The sequence below is a fragment of the Sinocyclocheilus rhinocerous genome, unplaced genomic scaffold (assembly GCF_001515625.1).
Source record: "Sinocyclocheilus rhinocerous isolate Xijiao unplaced genomic scaffold, SAMN03320098_v1.1 scaffold1164, whole genome shotgun sequence".
Taxonomy (NCBI): domain Eukaryota; kingdom Metazoa; phylum Chordata; class Actinopteri; order Cypriniformes; family Cyprinidae; genus Sinocyclocheilus; species Sinocyclocheilus rhinocerous.
The window spans coordinates 1,077,452-1,089,859 of record NW_015643253.1 but is presented as its reverse complement, the minus strand read 5'-3'; the positions used below and the strand labels follow the sequence as shown (position 1 = coordinate 1,089,859).

The following is a 12,408-nucleotide window of genomic DNA, read 5'->3' as shown; positions in this document are numbered from 1 at the left end:
AAATGTAAACTGATATTTCCTACTGACACACTACAGCAAAAGATAGAAATAAATGACTTAAAACCATTTTTTTGTTGGTGAAAATGCAAATGGCCTAAGACTTTTGCACAGTAGTGTAGATCTATGTATGAGTATATACTGTATATATACACACACACACACACACATACATATATACACACATGCTTTTTTGGCATCATTTGACATTATGATTTATATGATTTATATATGTATATATAATATTTTTATTCATATTTGTAATCATTTTATTGAATTATTGTTTTGTATTTATTTATTTGGCAGCCCTACTACAAACTTGCATGCATTGTGTTTAATACATGCAAATAACAAGTTTATTGACAATCTTTTTGATCAAAAAACATTTCTTTTTTATTGATTGAGTTGGAATGTTTAGTAGAATCAAAACAGACTTTGGCAAACAGATTGAGAACTACAAGTCTATATTTCAGAGTATGTACAGAATCCCATTGCACCGACTGATATATTGACCCAGTTCCCAATAAAGACCCCACAGAGCCCCAAGAACAGGAAAACAAACCCTCAAAACTGGAAGGTTTTGTGGAACTGAAGTAAAAAACCTGAATTACTGTGCCGACCCCCACCACCCCTCTCCCTTCTCTTCCTCTCTCCTTTGAGAAACTCTGGGAACTGATTTCACTTCAAACAGCAGAGGCTCCTAAACGGACCAGATCCAATTTGTCTGTCCTAATCGCAGGGTTTAGCCCAGCTCTGATAGGTGGCATTCATAGCATTGTTTGGTTGGGGAGGGTGCTTGATTTGGAGTCTGAGAAGGGACGTGTGAGCGGTGGGGTGGGTAGGGGGGCTCTCGGACCTGCAATCCTTTCAGATTCGGCCGAACCGTTGGAGGCATTCCAAGGGAGATCACAAAGCCAGTGCTGTGGCCCTGTACCCTGGAGATGTCTGGCTTGTTTTCCCCACTTCCAGAACATGTGGCCTTTATTCATGGGAGCGGAGGGGGTGCAGTTACTGGGTGGCTCGTCTGTGGGGTCCGCCTCTAGTGAGGGAGTCCTTGGATAAGTTTGCCTCATCAAATCAAGCAGAGTGTTTTTTTATGTTTCCCGTCTTTGTGGAATTCTTGTCAGCAGCCCTAAGGAGACTATGTTCAAGTAAGGGCTTTTTTTCCCACAAATGCAAAACGTGTTAGCCGTTTAAGTTTAACGTGAATGTGAGCTGCGTTCCATTTTTCTAAACTTTCCCTCTTTATTTTACCAGGCAGTCAGGTAAAATGAATACGGCTTATGGGCAGGAAAGAGTCTCCTGGGCTTGTACCATGTTAAAGCGTCTCTGTAACAGTATGGATTTGGGCATTCATAGGCTCAGACGGAATCTGCAGACTTTTTGCGCTTATTTTGAGGGAAAATCTGCCAAATTCTGTGTATTTAAGCAGTAAAATATGTTAGCTAAAGCCGAGAGCACTACACTAGGGATTCACTACCATTTTGGCCTCCAAAAATGCAATACAACACCAAGTACGGTTTTCGGCCAAATCGGATAACAGAAAATTTTAGATTTAGAAAAAAAAAAAATATATATATATATGATTGTATTTTGCATGAAAAGGCATTTGCAGTCAAAATGAAGTCAAATGCATTATTTTAGTATTATTTATATACTATTGTACTATTTATTCATATTTTGAATTGCTTTTATTTTTTTATTTTTTTGTTTATTTTAATTTTAATTTAAATTGTAGTAATTTTGTCATGTGCTTTTGTCATTTTCATTAGTTTTGGTTTTATTTTTAACATTTTTATTTAACCTTAATTTATTTTTATTTTAGTTTAATTTTGGTAATTTTCAGCTTAAACTTGTTTTATTTTAGTTAGTTGCCAGTGCAACATTTCTACGTTTTTTTTTTAAGTTGAGTTTTTCATTTTTATATTTTATTTGATTTCAGCTTGATTTCAGATATTTTTTAACAGTTTTAGTTTTAGTTAATTAGAACAGCACTGGTTAGGTAAAACTGAGAGCATCACATTTGTACTGATGGCTTGTCAAATTAGTAAAAAAACAAAATTGGAATAAACATGGAAGGTCTCGAAATGTGAGATTCTCCCTCATGCTAAGACATCAAATCAAAAGGGATTTCAAATATAGATGTCCTCCATTTTTTGTTGTTCACACAAACATTCAAAGACCCCAGGGGCAATGAATGAGAAAAAGAGAGACATAAATATCTCCAGTGCAGTTTCTTGTAAGAGGAGGGAAGGGTTCCCCACAGTGTAAAGCTTTTAGTAAATGACTCTTGGTGCAGAGAATGGTTTTGGTAAGACATGCCAGGTCCAGAGCAGGAGTCTTCCACTAGCTTGGCTTTACTCTGCCCCGGCACGTTCTGTTCTGGAGCTGCTGAGACGTGCAGCTGCGCACTCCCAGCTTTTGCCCCAAGGTACCTGTGCCAGGGGCTGACTTGCAACCATTACAAATTCTCTTTGTGTAACTGGTCCAAAGACCTCTTTGCATTCTTGAAGAATGAAGCATCTCTAAAACCACGTCTACCAAATATACTTTCCAATGATCAATCGTTTTTAAAGATCCTCCTTCCATTCAAAGCAGGATGAGAGACCATGGCAGCAAGAAAACATTTCTACAACAATATGAATCACCTTTTGATACAGAATATGTACTCGGACTTTATTTTAAGGCCAAGATTTGCTGGAGTATTTAATAAGAAAAGAGTTTGCATGTCATTTTCTCACTAGGCCTCAAGATTTAGACTCTAAGTCAAGGAATCGTGAGTTTTCTGCCCCATAATGGTACACCCACACAATCTTCTGGAAAAAGCTCAGGCCCGTCTCTTCGTTTTTGGAGAACACATTGACTAATTGTGTCGTCAAGGTTAGAACAACTTTAAAAGAGGCCACCAGTCCAGACAGGATTTAATTGGATGTCGAAGATGTTGCTTATCTTATTATTTTAACTCCTTAAGAAAAAGAAACGTTTCGTACTGAAAAGGGAGGAATTTTACTACAAATAGTTGTTAGCAAGATGTAGTACTATCTATTTAAAGAAACATCAAAGGTATATTTCAGCCAAAAATGAAAACTATTTCTCATCTTCATGTGGTTTCAAACCTGTATGAAACACAAAAGGTGAAAATACATTTTGTGTGAACAACTCGCTTCCTAACAAAAAAATGAAGGATGCCACATTCTTTTCTAACTCTTTGCCATTGTTTTTTATTTTGGAGATACTGTTCATCAATGTTATCATTCCTGAACACAGTGGGTGTCTCCGTTTTCCTTGGTATGTGTAACACTGTAGGCTGGAAAATAATTCACAGTAGTACTTGTTTCCAATGTGGTGGGTTGTGGCAAGCAATGAACTCTGAGGCCAGTTGGCAGTGTAGTGTTAAGAGCTTGGAAACTCGCTCTAACTGGCGAATTACTCTTTAATCTGTCACTTCAGTGAGAAAAGGCTTGAGATTCTTTCGAGATCTCCTTTAAGTTGTTTTTTACTTCTCGTAAAGGTGCGTTTCTTTAACCGGTAGGCAATGTGGAGTACCCAAATCAACCTGTATATTTATGTAAATGGTTTTAATCAAAGCTATAAGCACCAAAGACATTGATGGGACATGTCGTCCCACAATATCCAGAATTGTGTGGTCAACTGGAATGGGTTTTTGCAGTGGTTGATTCTTAATTTATTATATTTGGTATGTAGTTATGTCTTTGGCTTTAATTGCTATAGGACAATTCTGGTCATTATCATTCACGCCAACTGCAATGTAGCCTCACGTTTTTGTGCTGCACGCTGAATGTGACTCACGACTTGAGTTGCTCTTTCCTCATGTTGGCATAAAAATGTAATGGCCTTAACAACCTCTCAGAGTGCAGTTTCTGTTCACTTATAAACACAAGCCTTTACATTGGAAGTTGATCTACTGAAAGCGAAGCTGTTAAAATGTAACTGCAAATGGCTCGCATTCCTCCATTTTAACAGCCTTCATATTTGCACACAGGATTTTATTCGAAACATATATGTTAAAAACGTTTGGTTAATTGAAGTTAATTTGTGTGAATTAACAGACAAGGCTTTGTCAGATATTTCACATTTTTATAATTTACAAATAAGACCAGTTGAGTCTTCTAAAATTAAATGGATGGCTCTTAACTACGAATAAAGTAAAGTAGGATTTTGGCTAGGTGATACAAAATGAATATTTAAAAAAATATATATTTAATTTATACGTATATACAAAATAATTTTTATATATTTTTTAAAAAGATGTTGTTTTATAGCCCAGATATCCTTGAACCCCCTAAGCAATTCATGTTTTAAAGAAGGTCCATTGGTCACTAGTCACATTTTACATCACGTTTCACAACATTTAACTCAATACACAACAAAAGACAATGTTCTCTCAAGATAATTAGCTTCTCACACTAGTTTCCCTTTGGTCACTGAGCATGACTTCCTACATTAAAACCAGATCTCATTAACAATGAAGTTAACAGAGCTGTGAGATGGAAGAGAAACGTGTCACCTTATGCATGAACAGTGATGAACTAGTCGATTCATGAGAGTTTTTGCAATTACTGCATTGCCTCTTTCATGCCTCTCATTTTCTGTTTATTTCAGCAGTCCACAAGTTATCTATAATTAAGACATTTGGATATCTGGGACCTGATGGCTAAATGTATCTCCAAATGGTTACCCAAATTTACCACTGAGACACAAATAGTGTCTTTTCCATGTCATCTGATAGTCTATATCTGATGGAGTCATCATACCCTCGCCTTATTTGGTCCTTACTACATACAGTATATAAAAATAATGATTTCATATTTATTTTGTGGTACCTTCCTTTTATTTTACCACATTAAATACAATTAAATAAGTAAAATAACATTTATATTCAGATTCAGACTAGCAGTACAGGAAACACAGATTAGATTTATGTTTGCTCTTATGGAGAGCAGTTTTGCTGACACTGATTTGTTTGAATTGGTTTGTAGAGGAAAAGCAGATCTGTAGAGAGCTTTTTGAAGATGGATGAAATCCATGTTGGGTTTCCTCTGGCTCTTAAGCTTCACCTCGTCTTTTTGGGAGCATACTGTACATCTTGCTCTTTTAGTGCATGCCATGTACAGCTCAAAGGGGTCAAAGGAGCCCCGGGGTCATTCAGTTTGCAGAATTGATTTGGTGTGTCAGCTACTAATGACTTCAAAGAGCGAGCATGGTTTTGTGAAAGACAAGGCTGTGGTTTCTCTTTTTGTTCTTAGTGGCAGAAGGGCAAGAGGGAACAAGTTCAGAGCCAACAAGAAATGTTTTTAGATGCTGTTTGAATGTGTTTTTGGTACTTTGGTACAGTATCATTAGTGATGTAACATACAGTGCAGTTTTGACATCCAGAGTCATCGGTTAGTTGTAAAGTGCACATGGTGTCTTAAATGTCATGTGTTTGTAAATAGGTGTAATCGGGACGGTGTTGGAATTGTCCTCCTCATGTCTATTGCCGTATACGAAGTATATTTTGTTCTGTCCATCCCATTTGGAATGTGTGCATCATTTTCCCAATTTCCCTTTATCGCCAGCTGCATTCTTTGCCTGCTTCCATCCGGTGTTGACATTTACTGTAAAATGTAATGGCCTTAACAACCTCTCAGAGTGCAGTTTCTGTTCACTTATAAACACAAGCCTTTACACTGGAAGTTCACCTACTGAAAAGCAAAGCTGTTAAAATGTACAGTAATGTTGCATTCCTCCATTTTACAGGGTCTAATTGGAAACATATATGTAAAAACTTATGGTTAATTGAATTTTATTTTTGTGGATTTACAGACAAATCTTTGACAGATATTTTTTACATTTGTGTAATTTACAAATATGTGCAATTCATTTAATGGATGGCTCTCAACTATGAATAATGTAGGTTAAGAATTCAGCTAGTTGATAAAAAAAAATTCGCCTGCTTCCATCCGGTGTTGACATTTACTGTGTTACAGCCTGATAGCATTCCAGGGAGAGCTGGCACAAAACACACCAGCTGCTCCCAACAATCCCAAATGGTGTGTGTGTGTGTGTGAGTGTGTGTACTCTATCGGCAGTGGCTGGCTTTGGTTCCAAACACTGGACACTCTCAGGGTTTTATTTTTGCCTGGCTCTCAGAGCAGCGGAGGACTCCTCAGCTGTCAAGCTCCGGTCTTAGAAGCACTTCCTGCGGGGTGGCAGCGCTTAGGGTTTATGATGTAATGCGAGTAGGGCACAATATGGGCATTGTATACCACACTATTGCCACTGTGGAGGCACTGCTGCGTACAGGCCTGTGTGTGCACAAATGTCCTCCTATTCTTAATATTTTTTAGGGATCAGGGTTTAGGGATTTCGCCTGGATCTGATTGTCTGAACTTAGATTATATTTAAAACTACAGTTGACTGTAAAAATACATACAAATAAAATTTTAAAAATGTTTTTAAAAGCTGAATTTTTTAAGAAATCACACACATTTTATTTATTTATTTATTATTAATATATTATTATATATTAGTATGTTTATATATATATATATATATATATATATATAATTTTTGAGGTTATTCATTGCATTCAGAAAATGATAATTGTTTCTCTTTTTGTCTTTCAGCCACAGCAAGTGGTCCAGGAAAAGCCCGCTCAGGTATGTCAAATGAAATCATATATAATTTATACAGCAGATGGACATGCACACATATGCATATGCACAAACAGTGATTGTATGAGGAAGAGGATTTGCTGTTTGGGTTTACAAAGTCCTCAAAAACCCAAAGTGAGTGAAAGGGGAGCATAATTCTGGTTTGATGAGAGATCTGCTTGGTTAAGGCTAATGTAAATCCTAAAGCGCTATGTGTGGAATCCCAGTCTTCTTTGGTTTCATCCCCTCACAGATGGATATGCAATCTGGCAGACAGGATTAGTTTTGAAGAGTTGCCCCTTTTTTCTCTCTGTTGTCAAAATTCCAGCGTATTAACAATGGAGTCAACTTTATAGTCTTTGTGCACAGCGCTACTTTAATGTGCTCATGAAGAAAGACAGCAGCCTGTTGCCTATATGCTGGCTGAATACGACTAAACGAATATAAATAAAATTGTGATAAACATCATACATTAAAAATACATGAAAATAAAACAAACAAACATTATTGGTTTTTATATTGATTTAATTAATCAGCATTTCATGTAATTAATTCAGTTAATTTTTTATTGATTAATATATCTACAAAAATTATTCAAAGATACAAATTTTTCCATCAAACCTATTCACTATTAACAAAGTATTTGTTTTGACCTTTTGGAATTCAGACTTGGTTTGAAAATGCCATATATATAATTCACCCCAAAATAACAAATTCTGTCAACATTTCCTCACCCTCAAGTTGTTCCAAACCTATATGAGTTTCTTTCATCTGTTGAACACAAAAAAAAAGATATTTCAAAGAATGTTGGTAACTAAATATTTGATGGTAGCCATTGACTTCCATATTATGGACAAATACTTTGTACCACATTCTTCAAAATATCTCAGCAGAAGAAAGATGCTCATACAGGTCTGGAACAATTTAAGAATGAAACTGAATTTTCATTTTTGGGTCTCTTTAATGGTGATGTTTGCTGTGTGTTGTCTTAATAGAGTGGAAAGACCCTAATAAGTAAAAACACAATGGCTTGAGATACAATTCCTCACTCTCCCACACAATCTTCACACATTTACTAGGAATCTGCTCACCTCCTCTTGTTCGCTGGTGCGGACAAGTTTACGGTGTGAATGCATAACTGAGGCCTGATTTGTTGCTATGTGGGAACGCACAGACCCTGATGGCTTTGCGCCGAACTGGAAGGCCTAGCACATACGCTCACACACATAAACACACAGGTATCTATACATAGCCTGAGATGGTATCTCTAAACCGGAAGGCAAAACTATTAGTACCATCTTGATTAATTATATGCAATAAAATTCTCTCTGAGAACAAATGTTTTTAGCCATCTGTAGCCGTCATTTAGCCGTCACTGTTTTTTAAGCATCTTACACCATACACATTGAGTATTTAAGACTTGGTTATAAGTTAAAAAATGTATCTCAGACCAATGCATTCCATGAAGCTATTTAGAACTCATCTTTTCTAAAAGCCACCTAAGAAATGCATCTGATTGGGGTCAGGTGAACCTGAGACTACAGTGCTTCCTTCCTTAAGCCTGACATATGAAGTAATAGTCCAAGAAATCTAAAGTTTATCCCGTTTTCACAGACAAAGCTTAAGCCTAGGCCCAGACTAAAATGCGTGTCTGAGCTGTTTTAACTGAAAGAAACTTTCACTGACATATCTTAAAATATGTCAGTGCCGTTGTTTTGTCTCAAGATGCACACCAGTAAAGTTTTTTACTGGTGTAACGTTTATTAAAACTACTTAAATGTACTAATTGAATTCTGGCCTAATCCTGGCTTAATCTAAGCCCTGTCTTTGAAACCAGGCCTTTAAGTTTATTGAACCTTTAGACAAAATCTAAAACAAAAGATATATATATATATAAAGAAAAGAAGTTTGTTTTTTGTTGAGTATCATATATGATATATCAGGCTTTTATAGGAGAATAAGGAGCTCATACTCGAGGAGGAAAAACACCTACATTTTATTTAGAGGCCCAAACTATAATTTGCTACAGGTGCTGATATTTATAGGACCAAAAATGAAATTCTGATAGCTTGTAAATCAATGGAATTTTTATAACAGTATGGCAGACTACTTACATAAGATGCATGTAAATATCAGTTTTCACGCTATCTCTCCCTATAATATGTCTTCGTAAGATGAAATTTAAATGCTTAGTTTTATGATCAAAGCTCCGTAGGTTTAATTATGGGGGACAAAACATATAATGCAATGCAATACAGTGATGATTGAGAGATGAACAAATAAAGATTCCTCAAAAGCCTGATACATTTTAACATGATTTTCTAAAAAAAAATATGTATGGATAATCAAATAAGCCTAAATTGCTTCAGTCCAGTAAGTATTAATCTTGAAATATTCAATTTATTCTTACATTTACTTTATAAAAATCTATAAAGATTTTACAGCAAAACCACGACCTGAAGGTGGACAGTGTTGGAATTTTACTAAAAGGCCATTTACCCAATGGCCATCACCCAATTGTTCAGGCAACCTACAAACTAATCCGTGTTAGTTTTGCAAAAACCCTTCACTGGGGGAAAAATGTACTCGTAATTTTATCCAGTTATTTTACAGACATTTCTGTTAACCCTGAAATACAACGCAATAAAGTGCAAAATTCAAAATACAGGTAAAACACCTGTAAAAAATATAATACAGAAAATTCCTTCATATTAATACAATACATTGTGCCCTATTTTTACAGATTTTTTTACTACTTACAGTAGTGTTTTTGTTAATATGGTAATATTAGCAGTGTTCAATTTGTTTTTCTTAATAGCATTATGTTATAATTAGTTTAAGTGCCTCTTCTAGTTATGATGCTAATTTCCCTCAACTTCAAAGGGAACAAAAGATCTGCCATAAACCCACGACAGAAGCTTTTAATTACTATTGCTGAACCATCTTCTTTCCCCGTTGGTGATGGTTAAACCAAGCGCATGGTAATCTTGGCCACTGAATTTGTGGAGCAGAATTCCATTGAAGTTTAGTGTATTTTGAGTGCTGTAGCTGTGCCTTTAATTACTCTCTGAATGAAAGAGCAAGCGATGATGCATGAGAGTCTTTTAATCATTTTGATTCCAAAAAATTTAATGTTTAGTAGGAATCTATGCAAAAAATTTTTTTTATTTTGAAACATGTATCATAGTTGCAGTGCTAAAATAAAACAAACTACCAGAAGAAATCTGATATTCCATTTGAGCACATAAGATTTTGGAACTAAGCTGGTATTTTCTGGTCTGTCTGGCACTTCAGTTGGAAGCGCGATTGGCGGGCAGGGTGTCCGAATATGATTAAAGAGGGTTTTTTTCTTTCATTCCTCCCCCCTCTCCATCTCCATTCTTTCACTCGCCCATGTCACACATGGTAGTGCTTAGCTGGTCCTTCACAGCTGAAGTGTCTGCCGCACTAATGAATGGAGTTTGGCTCATATAATGCAGACAGGCTTTTGCCACGGCCTTTCCCCTGAATGGGAGCAACACAGCGACTTGCGAAAGGAAGAGGGTTATAAATTGTGTCAGTTAGCCTCCCCAAATAAAATGAAGCCATGTGGAAAATGAAATCCATTTCATTCTGAAGAGTGTCCAAAGCCAAGCGTCTCCTCAGCCCCCATTCACCGCCTTCCTCCCGTTTCAATGGTGGTCATTTCAGCAGCAGCTGCGGGACGTTCACTGTCTGAGCTCATGAAAAAGAACATTTGTAACCAAAACAATAACAAAAAATAAATAAATAAATATATATATATATATATATATATAAATGCTAATAGCTGTGCTATTTCAGTCCATCTCACTGCTGTCTTAACGTTTTTACACACAGCCGTGTTCTGCTGTGCAGCCGTCTTTTTGTGGTGACTGATGGGCAACCGCTGTTGTGTTTTGTAGGAAGAAGAAGAAGAGGAGGAGGCGGAGCAAGAAGAGGACTAAGCAACCACAGGATTTTACCTCTACCTCATCCAGCTGTCAGCTCTCTCCAAGGGAAAAGACTGCCTTGACCACTTATTATTGACTTCCCACTTTCGTTTGATAATTTTTCTCATGGGTTTATTTGGGTTTGGTTTCGTTTTGTGATCAACGCACACAACACCTCAGAGCGTAACCCGAAAAAAAGACGTAAATGCAAACAAACATCTTGCAGATGACAATTGGAGCCGCCTTGCTGTTTCCACTTCCCACAAAACTGCTGTCAGCACAAAGGTGCAGGGGTTAAACATACAGTATGTGCTACAGTGGTTCTTTGCTCCACACACATTCTTGTTGACTGATTTTCCAGACTACATTGGTAAAGTAGAAGGTGAAACTGTCTGGTTTTGTCATTCAACATGTGGTGCTTCTTATATCTGGGTGGAGCTTTAAAAGGACACACCCATTCGCACAAGAACCCCCCCCACAGTACCGTACCACCAAAGACCATTTTCCCTTCTCTGTCCACTTCATTTTGACGTTTTGACCAAAATGATAGTGAGCTTTAAAAGTATTTGCCTTAAAGCTGCTGCAAACAGAGCCTTAAACCTATTAGTTTCTATAATTTAAAATTTTGCAAGTGGATACTTCAAAATTAAAATTGTTATTAATTACTCAGCTTCATGTTTTTCAAAACCCATTTGACTTTGTTTCTTCTGTTGAACACAAAAGAAGATGTTTCGAAGAATGTCTGAGCCAGTCTTTTATATACAATGAAGTGAATGGTGACCACAGTTGTTGAGGAAGTATTTCAGTGAATAAAAACAAATTTCAATTTATTTTGATTTATTTAGCACCCAAAGCTGTCGTATGGTTTGAAATATTGTGCAGGTTTTTTTTTTTTTTTTTTGGAGCTTGATCCCCATTCAGTTCCATTATGTGGAAAAGTGCAACATGAACCTTCTTCAAAACATCTGTTTTTGTGTTTTACAGAAAAAAGTAAGTCATACAGGTTTGGAACGAGTAAATAATGACAGGATGTTTATTTTCTGGTAAATTATCCCTCTACTGTCATATCCATGTCCCTCGTGTCCTTGGTGGTGATTTTTTTTCAAACTGATAACAGTGAACATTAAATGTCTCATTGGGACACCGTTTTCAGCATTACTGCAGAACAGTAGTTCTACTGTACATATCTTCACGACTTCAAAGTCTTCGGCTTTGCTTAATTAACATACGTGTACATAATTGTGTTTTTATTTTCTTGTATGACATAGCTTTAAGAACATAATTTTTTGACAAATTCAGTGAAAGGGAAATAACTCAGTCAAGACCTAAACCTCAAGAAACACCCAAACCACAGGAACAAAACCACACTATACCTCATTACACACACAAATACCTGAATTGCAGCGACGGCGTCGAACGGCATTCGGTGAATCCTAACGTACGCCGACGTTGTCACCAATGCAACATCTCTGTTTCAAAGCTACCTCTGATTTCTTCAACCAGCAAACCAGCTCGAAGAGACACGCGCTGCTATAGTGTTCTCATTACAAAGCAGGGGATGGCAGCGAGTGCCAACGTTGAAAACTAACCTTGTCATAAGGGCAAGCGAACGCTCTGCAAAATGTTTTTTGTGAGAGTCAGGCAGGTAATAACCGAATTCTGAGGTCTGTTTGTAGTCATATGTAGAACTAATCATGCAGCTAAGGGAAAAAAGTACTGTTTTGTTCTAGTTATTTTGTTCTTTTTTCACATTAGCATATATCTGACATTTGTAACTAGACACTCTGTCTCTGCAGCTGGGATGT

General features: G+C 36.7%; 1 protein-coding gene across 2 annotated transcripts in view; it reads left to right on the top strand.

Moving 5' to 3' along the window:
• The window catches only part of hmga2 (high mobility group AT-hook 2), a 30,552-nt gene extending 19,842 nt beyond the window's left edge, over positions 1-10,710 (top strand). Inside the window, exons 4-6 of one of the 2 annotated variants that reach the window (XM_016574643.1) lie at positions 6,627-6,659; positions 10,190-10,196; positions 10,587-10,710. In XM_016574643.1, coding sequence (XP_016430129.1) covers positions 6,627-6,659; positions 10,190-10,196; positions 10,587-10,618 — 72 coding nt within the window. In that variant the 3' untranslated portion in view covers positions 10,619-10,710. Of the gene's footprint in view, positions 1-6,626; positions 6,660-10,189; positions 10,197-10,576 lie in introns of both variants that reach the window. The other variant, XM_016574642.1, reaches the window with a different exon arrangement.
• Positions 10,711-12,408: the final 1,698 nt, after the last annotated feature.